Source organism: Phaethon aethereus, assembly GCF_964289735.1.
Source record: "Phaethon aethereus genome assembly, chromosome: Z".
Taxonomy (NCBI): Eukaryota; Metazoa; Chordata; class Aves; order Phaethontiformes; family Phaethontidae; genus Phaethon; species Phaethon aethereus.
The window spans coordinates 56310776-56321315 of record NC_138577.1 but is presented as its reverse complement, the minus strand read 5'-3'; the positions used below and the strand labels follow the sequence as shown (position 1 = coordinate 56321315).

The 10540-nt window shown below is 45.5% G+C and overlaps 1 protein-coding gene across 1 annotated transcript; it reads left to right on the top strand.

Moving 5' to 3' along the window:
* Positions 1–9618: 9618 nt before the first annotated feature.
* TAL2 (TAL bHLH transcription factor 2) lies at positions 9619–9981 on the top strand (the record flags this gene model as incomplete). The annotated part of the gene is made up of 1 exon (XM_082012890.1): positions 9619–9981. Exon 1 carries the CDS (start codon positions 9628–9630, stop codon positions 9979–9981), a length of 354 nt encoding a protein of 117 aa, XP_081869016.1. The 5' UTR covers positions 9619–9627.
* Positions 9982–10540: the final 559 nt, after the last annotated feature.

Sequence of the window (10540 nt, the reverse complement as noted above, 5' to 3'; positions counted from 1 at the left end):
ACGTGACTCTAAGTGAAAGGAAACTTTCCCCCAAAAAGGCAGTGCAGGATCGATTTGCCTGCACATGGCCAACCCCACAACCTCACTGCACTTACTGTCAGAGCAGAAAGGGAATTCTCTGCTGAGGAATACAAAAAATACACCAGCCTGTTTCTCAGTACCGAGTCACGATTAAGGTGGTTTTTGAATGAGCACTGTACCTCTGTCTCTGTAAACGTTTACAAGCTCAGAGTTGACTAAATAAATTAAAAAAAAAATTCCCCCCAAAAAGAAGAATAAAAAGGAGAAAAATTAGATTCTTGCCACAAGCAGCTTCCTGCCTTTCCCACAAAGTGCACCTCACCTAGCCAGAGTCGCTCTAAGGCTACTAAGCACGGTCTCAGCTACTGCCCCATACCAGTCCCAGAAAAGGGCAGCGGGCGTGTGGTGAGAAGAGAAAAGGCAGGATAGAGAGAATCTCCTGGGACATGCAAAACAAGCTCCCTGGATTGCTAGGACTAGTGGTGACACGCGCCAGACAAAGGACCGGCTACTCTATAAATGAGGCAGCCAGGACCAGCGCTAGGCTGACTCCAGCGAGAGCAAGCTCTGCGGCCAGGCGCTGCGAGAGCGGTCGGGAAAGAGAAATAGGAAGCATCCGATTTTGCTGCCTATTCGCCCGCTGACCAGGTTTCAGGAGCCACAAGCACCTGTGCCCAGAAAAGTAAGTGACAATGGCCTCTTCTCTTTACAGCATTGCCTCCCCTCTTTGGGGCTTATCTTGCAACTTTCTTAGGAATGCCGAAGTTTCCTCTCAGAGCAGGGAACATCCTTAAAGGAAGGAATTTCTCCAATAGCCTTTTACCATCTGCTGGATTTTTGTTTCTTATCATGGCACCTCTGGATCTTGTCATCAAAAAGTTAAGAGTAAGGCAGCTGATCTGACAAACAGAATAGTTACAGAAATGGCCACTTACAGGTGGTCGTGTTTAATCAAGAAAAGGAATCATGTTGCCCCATTTTTGTGCCTGGACTTTTAAAATTCTTAGTATCCACAGGGACTCAGTGAATCAGGCCTCATGCCAGAAGAAATTATTAATTGGTTATACTACTTTTGAAAGAAATGTTGATGCTTAGATGTGGAACAAACTAAGGTGATTTTAAAATCACTGCTCCTACTATTCCTATATTTTCTTACTTCATAACTGTATAATTACACACTAGGCAAACTCATTTATACCACGGCAAAATGCGGTAAATCAGAGTTATTGCACTGATGCAAAATGATTACACAGAGCATCATAGACTCACTGAGTTTAGAACTAAAACTGAACAGAATTCGCCAATGGCATTTGATTTTTAAAACAAGTTATTTGCAAAAATACAGGGAATCATGCATTCATTAGTTTTTACTGTATGCTTATGCACTAGGCTGTGGAAATTCTATGACTGTGTCAACAGGTAAAGATGTAAAGAAACAGTTTTAAATTCCAATCCTCACATATTTAAAAATATCCCCACTGCTTTATTGGTCATCTGCCTTACAGCTGATGTGCATGTAAAATATGTAGACATCTGAATTTTGCTGGGTTCAATAGTTCACTTAGGAGGAAAAGCTTAGCAATTTTATTCATTTCACTTCTGCCTGTAAATATTAATAACGCTAAGATTTGTAAAAAACTTTTGAAATCGCCAATATAGAACATGTTTACATTTCTAGGGCTAGCCTACTGCATAAAGCTGTATTTGCCTGAGAAAGTTAATAACAATAAGCCAAGCATTTTTCTGAAGTAGCGCTCTCTATCTTTCTTGATTTCCACATAACAATCAATATAGGATGATACCTGATTTTTAGAACCTTTTTTCACCATGAGTTTCTATATGATTTCACAGTTTCTATATGATTTCACAAAAAACAGCTAAAATAAATGTAGCTTGTTTTTACTGCCTGTTTACACAAATCATTAAAGTAGTCGAGCAGCTGATCCAAGAAATTAAGTGCTCACAGAATCAGCATGCCAGGTGAGAAGCTTGGAGACCAAATGCAAGTGGCTGTTAGAATCTGGCTGAGGCAAGGATGACCTTCATGCTGATCTTTCTATCAGGTGTAGTCCCACAGAGGTTAGTGGGTTGACACTTATGGGAAAACAGGATTGTATTCCTTGTCTTGCAGTGGTTTGTATCACACTTTTGGCAAGTCATGATTTGCTGTGGTGGTTCCATTTCTTAGTGCTTATGATGACCTCTAGTCTTATGTACAGCAGACCCAGTCCTGGGGTGATGCCGTGGTGGTCAGTGGACTGCTTTTAACTTGTATTTAATAGGAAGACGGGGCACTGCAAGCCGCTATCAAGATGCTGTCAAACTTTCAGTCTTGCTTTTGCTGAAGTCACAGAGAGATCTGCTATCAATCTCAGAGCTGACCTGGATAAAATGCAAAAGCAAGTATTGTCTGGGGGTCATGTCCAAAAATCATACAAGATCTACCTTCCCTCTGATGCCGATGTCCTTTACAGCACCGGATTTTCCCTTCTCCGCTCCTAGCAACTCCTGTAACAGCGTGAGCTGCTGCAGACCAGTCTTTGCCGAGTTGTGAGACATGCAGCATCTGATCCCCCCTCCTTCTTTAACACAACAGGCCTTCAGTCAGGTGGACATGGACTTTCACACATATGCAGGCAAGGCAAGGAGGTGAAAGCAAATGGACATGTTTTTGCTATTAACAGCTACCTTACTGCCTTGTAGAGGCAGGTGCAGAGGCATGCAGGAATATGTGCTGTTATGAGGTGGGAGTAAATATCTGCGTGGAACAACATTTTGCACACTGAATCTGGTAAAAAATGACTCTCTGAAGAACTCCTGGAAGACCACCAAGCTGTTTTTTCTTCTCTGTGTTAACCCTGAATCACAGGGATAGTGTCTGTAATATTTGGGAAGTTAATTTGGAAGAGACTCTTTCTAAAGGAAACCCAACAGAACTGGTGTTCTGACTGACTGGAAATGGGACCAGGAGGACAGAGAAACACTATTCCAAGAAAGACTCTCAGATCTCAGATCTCTCTCAAATCCAGTTGGTGGCTGGTCACAAGTGGTGTTCCCCAGGGCTCAGTTTTGGGGCTGGCCTTGTTTAATATCTTTATCAATGATCTGGATGAGGGGACTAAGTGTTCCCTCAGTAAGTTTGCAGAAAACACCAAACTGGGTAGGAATGTTGATCTGCTCGAGGGCAGGAAAGCTCTGCAGAGGGACCTGGACAGGCTGGATTGATGGGCTGAGGTTGATTTTATGAAATTTAAGAAGACCAAGTGCTGGGTCCTGCACTTGGGTCACAACAATCCCATGCAATGCTACAGGCTTGGGGAAGAGTGGCTGGAAAGTGGTTAGACTTGTTAATCTTAGAGGTCTTTTCTGACCTTAATGATTCTATGATTCTATGATCTTCTTGAACAGAAAATAACACAAATGCAAGTTTAGTGAATAAAGGCCAAACCTCCTGGCAAAGGGTTCATTTCTCAGCTTGGCAAGCTGTCACATCCATGCCAATACACAAGGATTCCATTTAGCAAAAGCTGTTGCAAACCATGAGTGGGTTCTTTGTTTTGTGCAGAGCTCTGTTATCATTCAACTTTACGGCAAAGGAACATAAAAAGCATTGACAAGATGGGAACCACAGAAAAAAAAACAACACCAAAACCACTCCCATGTGCAGAGGGAGTTTCCTTGAGTAAACCTCTTCACCACTATTGGTAGGTCCTTAACCACACATTTTGTGGTCTCCCAAATGCCTGCTGGGTGGCAGCCCATTGCTTTACAGACCTACTTTTCCTGAGGCAGCCTTGGGGGACATGATGCCAGTTCATGCCCCGGTTACGATGTCTGCAGGCTAGGCTGATTTCTCAGAAAGCAGCAAGCTCTCTCCCTCGCTCTGGATCTGCACCCTCTAGGACGGCAACCGGGTTACAAACGAAGCAATCCAGGGGCAACACTGGGTCAGATGAAAAACTTGCCTTTTGAAACTGTGATCACATATAAACATGAAGGCTGACTTAAGCTTGAGACCTTTTACACAGTTGCTTTTGAAGACTCCAGCAATTTCCTCATTCTAAAGGTTCCACGAGAGCACAGCGTAGCCGTGAGAGTTTCTGTAAATGCTGCCCTTAGACAGGAGGGCTCCCAGAAGCGGAGATTTTACTATGTGTGTTTTGTCCCAGATTTATAGACTCTAAAAAACGTAAATCACTCTGTCAGCACTGGCTGGTTTTTATAGCACTTTTGCTGCTCAGCTCTACTTTGTACTGTGGTATGATTGTTAGATACCACTCCTGACAGAGGTGTGGGGCCATGGAAGGAGCCCTTGTTTACTGCTGAAGTAGCAGCTCTTCCCACATCTTACTTGAAATAACATGAAGTTCACTGCAGGTGTTAGGAATCGCCCTGCGAGAGCTGGGAGAGGCTCTTCTCTTTCACTACACAAACACAGCACCTGCGAATGCCGAGCAAGGCTGGGCCACCATGTGCTGACAGCTGCTCTAACTCACATACAAAAATGCTTTCCTTTCCACAAACCTGGCAGCTGAGGCAAACTAATTACAGGCAGGAGGGACATGGAGGTACAGCGAAAAAACAGAATTTGCCTGAGGCAAAGGAACAGCAGAAATGAGGACAGAAGTTCAATTCCCTGATTGCCAGCCTGGCGTGCGGCTCGCTGCACTGTGCCCTCTCTTTGTATCCTTGCCCACAGCACACCTGTGGGATTTCAGGTGGGGGCACTTGGGGAGGGGTATAGTGCCGAGATACGGGGAGGCGGCGATGGAGACGGGGGCTGAGGAAATCTGGGCGCGAGGAGCCTGTACCCAGCGGTGCACTGCTCCTCTTGCGAGCAGGCAAGCTGGGGTGCATTGTCCCCTCTCCTCTTCCTTCCCCTCCCAATCCAAGGGAAGTCCCTGTGGTCCGAGCAACCGTGCAGCAAACAGAGCATGGTTCAGCTGGAAAGAGTTTGAGCTTATTCCTTCGAGGGAGTGGGGGTGGGGAAAAAAGTCACACATTACGGATAGGCAGTGTAATGTCTTGTGACATCCATGCTCAATCTTCCTCTCTGCATGGAGCTGAGTCCCACGCTCCGAGGCTCACATGAAACTGAAGAGGGAAACAATGAGCTTCCTCTGTCTCCTCTTCTCCAGATCGCACTGATGCAAAGTGAACAAAGCACGGCAGCGAGGAGTGATAGCTGGGGAATCTTTGCTCCCCATGCTAGATCAGGCTTACAGGCACCTGCCTGATGCAGGAAACAGGCACCACCTGCTCTTCTGTTGCCATTTATTTAAGGGCTGAGGGGACTTCACAAAATCCAGTGCAATGTGTTAAACAACCAATTTTAGCAGGCACTGGGTTTCCCTGGTAGAGTAACAGCATGGCACTGCAGGTTTACTAGAAGCACTTCAACTCTTTCAGGCAGCAGGCATCTGCTGTCTGATTAAGTTTTGCAGGAGTGTGTCTCCAGTGTCCAGTTTCAACATGGATTTAACTTCACCGAGGTCAAAGATATAACTTGAGGGAGGAACTTTCTCATCCAAGATCTTTATTGAATAGCAGCCTGCTAATTATGACTGAGTGTTGGGCTCCCAGCGAGTCCCCTGCCAGCCCTCAGACATTAACCACTGGCTCAGGGGCCATTTGCCGGGGAATGTCCTAGCAGAGCCGGTGCTTTGTGCCTAAGATGCTCTGCTGCTGCTGCTGCCTGAATTGCCTGAATGGCTCTTTGCATAGAGAGGCTGCAAGAACTGCTGCTACCCAGGGAGAGATCTTCATATTTCCTATTGTTTAGTCTTTTGTCTGGTGACACTTGCGGCTGCATTATCCCCAGGCAGTATCCCTCCCTTCAATTTTTACATTTTTCAGAGGGGTAGGCAGGGGGGTGGGAAAAGCTTCAGTTATCTGTTTGGTGGGTAGCGGTGGTTTTTGGTTTTTTCTCTTTCTGACCGTTGGAGCAGATTCACTGCTAGGCTGGGGTTATTTCTTTGCACAATTCCCTTTACACACTGCAGATGTGGATCTTAGCTCGTGAAACTGTACTTACCCGCTACTTCTGGATGTGTCTTCTTGATCTGAGTTAAAACCTGTCCTCAGTGGCAACATTTTGCCCTTCAGAGTAATTCCTCCAGTGAAAATGGTGTAACTTTCCAGATTTACATTCCTGAGAGCTGAATTAATCCTCTTGAATTTAAGCTGTTGTCTTCCTGTGTTTCTTTATTGTCAGCTAAATGTGGCACTGTTAACCTGTGGTTAGGGGAGGTGACCAGAAAGCACAAAATCCAGGCTTGCAGGTTAATGCAATTTATCTGTCCATGATATGTACAAATGGGTGATTTCTGCACAGATTTAAAATGGACCAGTGGGCTATAAGTCACATGCAGCCACCAGACAATACGTATTTTATATGGCGCACCAGAGAAAGCTAAAGAATACATTGATCAGATGCGCAACATTAGCTAAGACCTGAAGCTGCGACTAACATCATATTGAAAGCCAAACTTCGTGGGGAGGGTTGGAGAGAAGGAGGGAAGAGGAGAAAGGGACTGAGACAAAAGGTATGGAAATCAGATCCCTTGTCAGTAAACTTGCTGCGTTTTAACTGGAAGGTGCTGTGGTTACAGAGAACTAGAGGGATGTGTAGGTGATGATATGAGAAAAGAGCTGTGCTGAAACATTACAATTACTGCAGGATTGGATCAGGCTCGTTCTTCTCTTATGTTTCTAGCTGAAACTCTGAGCACAGCAACAGGAAACCTGCAAAAGGAATGGGAGAAAAGAGAGAGGAATTTAAGGTGGAGAGATGTACAGAGGTGGATCACACCTGAAATGAAGCTCCCTGCACAGTCACCAGCGCAAGAGGAGGCACTGGGGGAGGGAAGGATCTGTTGTTTGCTGATTGTGAATAAATGTCAGAAATATAAACACACGTTTTTGAAGTATAAATCAGGAGCTGGTCTCACAAAGGCATCTGTTTGCTAACAGGGCTTGTGATCACAAATGAGGTATTGTGCTTTCCAAAGGCAAGAGAAGACAGACAAAGAAAGAGTGGTGTGAAAGAGTAGGCTTTCCTAGTAGTTATTTTTCCACCAATAATACCACTAACAGGAGAAGATGACACAGAATCCAGCACCAGGGCTGGATGCTAACCTGCTTCCCTGGAGTGGTGTGCTGGGGACTTCCTGCAGCAGGGAAAGAGAAGGAGCTGACCCTCGGTTGGTATTTATAGCTGAGGTGTAAACAGGCATCCAGCAAACCCAGACCCACATACCAGAATTACAGTACAGAGACTGAAAGGTCTGGCAAAATACAATCCACCTGACCCATTATAAGAAACAAGGAAGCCCAAATAACTTTCCCTAGGTTATAAAAATCAACTGCCTTTGTACATGGATAAATTTATCTTAAAAAAAAAAAAATCCAAACCAAAAAAAACAGAAGACAGAGAGAAGCAGGTGGCACTCTGAATTTCACATAGGTCCAAGCAGCTGCTTGGAAGAATAAAACTGTAAAGGCGAAAGTTTTGCCTTGGGGAGTGAGTGTGCTGCAGTACAGAGGAGCACTGGAAGACAATGTTTAAAATCTGTATCACTGATGCAGCGGTGTTCTGGCTTTCTTGCCAAAAAGGTACATGCTAGCTGTTTCAGGTAGGTGCAAAGTACCAATTGAATTTGTTCCTATAGCACAAATCAAAAGTAATACATGGAGCAGGAGAATAATTAAAAAAAGAGAGATACAATTGCCATTCGGATCAAGCAATGGGTCTCGATGTACGTCTACAAAAAAACTCTCAGCCACCTGAAACATGAGAGTTTGTTTTTTAAATGAGACTCTCATGAAGCAAAGACATTTTGATGAGACAACTTCCTTGTCCCCTAAAGGCAGAGGAGACAAGCCTGACAGTAATTTCAGACTTCTACCAAAATAGAAATGTGTTAGCTCTGTAAAGGCTACAGCTGAGAGAAGCCTGGGAGGTATGGGTGGCATGAGTGTAGCCATATATAGTATAGATGGGCGCATCTGTATTAGCTGCCTCTCTGACCGAGGTCTCTGAACACGGCTCTGACATAATTTATGACCCTGTAATTGTGTTTCCCTAGTGATTTGTAATCAGTACTGGACTGGGACTTGAAGGAGCTGGGAGGGAACTTCCCTGTCTGCCATGCACATCTTGAGTCCATGCCAGAGCACTGCAATTAACCTCTGAGTCACAGTGGGATTTCTTTATTCATCCAGACTATTACCACATACTTTGGTGAACCCCGAATGTCTTGCATGGTATGAGGCTACTTCACATGGACACGAGATCACAGCTGTGCTGTCACCCTAAATTTCCCCTTGCTGAGGGTGAAGGGTGCTATCCCCCCTGCTCCACAGTCCCCTGTGGGACTGCTGTAAGGATGGGTTTGCCAATGAATATAAAAAGCTGAGGTTTTCACATGCATGAGAGGGTAAGTGGAAACATTTGTCCTTTAGTCTCTTGGCTGCAGATAGTTTCTCCCTGCTCCAACTGTCTGTGGCATTGGCATAAAAAGCAGCTTCAGAAATGGAGAGGTGTCTCCTGCAGGGCTGTGGGAGTGAAGGGAAGGCTCTTTCCAATGGCACTTGGAGCAGGGCTAGGGCAACCCCAAGGGCTTTTGATGACCTTTCTGCTAAATGGCATTTCAAAATATTCTGTGCCCCTTGCACAGTCCTCTTGTGTTGCCAGGTCTGCTCTGGGCACTGTGTTCCTTTTGTTGCTCAGGTCTGTGAGGCAGGATGGACAAGTAACACCTACAAGTGGACATTCTGGCTGGGGTGGCCATATGTTTTGTAGGAATCACTCTTTCCCTCTGCAGCCTGCACTCATGGCACTTGTGGCTTCGTCTTGGTAGCTCTCAGAGGCTAAAGCAGAAGCCTGAATGGATCAGATTGAAGAGTCTCTGCTGCCAGCAGTGAGCACTCAGTGTAGGCTTGTTGCTTCCCTTGGAAAAGTCTCCTGAAATAACCATAATCATGTGTGTCCGTAGCGTTGGCTGTCTATGCACTAAAGGCCCATGATGATGGTCCACTTGGCTTAGCTCCTGCCATGAATCACCAAGCTTGGGCCAGCTGGGAGCGGCCCCCAAGAAGATGTGAGCTGGGGCTGTTAAAGCATGGATGTGTTTTCCCCCGGGCCTGCCTGTCTGCCTGCCTTCCACCACAAAAAATGCCTGGGTGTCCCTCGCACAGCCTGGTGACATGACTAATGCCTTAGCTATTAGGAATTCTGCTGCAGGGAAACTCTCAGGAGCCTGGAGAGGCTGGGCTCATAGCAGCACCAAAGGGTTGTATGAGGAAATTAACTCCATTTACCCTTTTGTGAACTCTTTACTGGACTCTGGCATCTGGTTGCAGCTGCAATGCTTATGATCATGGCAGTGAATGGGGATGTGACTCTAGGGATTAAGGTGAATCTGTGCCATACGTGCAGGACAAGGGCATCAGCCACACAGAGAAAAAATTAGAAATTCCTAGCACCGCTACTGTGTGCTTGCAGCTGGCCCAGTCATTACAGTGCTCCCAGAGCAGCATCTTGTGTGAAAGCCAGTGGTATCTAGCATTCCTTCACTATCTCTTTTGCTTTGCAGCACCTTCAGAATGACAAGGAAGATCTTCACCAACACCAGGGAGCGATGGAGGCAGCAAAATGTCAACAGCGCCTTTGCCAAGCTGAGGAAACTCATTCCCACTCACCCGCCAGACAAAAAACTGAGCAAGAATGAGACACTCCGGTTAGCTATGAGATACATCAACTTCCTCGTCAAGGTCCTGGGAGAGCCAGGCCTGCAGCAGACAGCAGCGGCAGCACGGGGTAGCATCTTGGGGTTCTTCCAGCAAGCCCCATGCTTGCAAAGCATGGAGGAGCTGACTCTGATTGAAAACTGTGCTGTCTCCTCTCCTGGCATGAGCAGCAATATGGTAGAGTGTTGGTCAGAGACATCATCTCCCTAGCAGATGATGAGACATACAGTCTTGTCATTAGTCTGATAGTCCCCCTCTTTCTGCAGAATCTATGGGTTGCTCCTCTATGTACTGTGATTACTTATTTATATTTGTTACTCTTTTATTTGGTATACATTTTTATTCAATAGGAAAAGAAATCCTTGGTCAGCCAACAACCTGGAAGACCAAACAGATAACTTGCAGCCCCTGGGAACCTGGAAGGACTCACTGCTGTCACAGCAGAGTCCAAGCCAGAAGGGCCTTTTGCCCTGATCTCCTCCATAAATCATGCCATAGAAATTCATCCAGTGTTTCTGACAGGGAAAGAGATTATTCTCCCATGCTATTTTGAGGAAACAGTACTGAGCTCAAGAATGATGACTGCACCACAAAATTTGTCCAAGACAGACATTAGGCCTTGGTAAGATTTTGAGAGATGTGATATTTGTCACAGTTCTCCACCAGTGGTTCTGGGGGCTAATTGCACTCACTCTTGAGCTAGTGAATTTTATTTCCAGCTTGATTTTTTTTTTTTTTTTTTTTAGAATACAAGTCCTAGCCCTTGAAC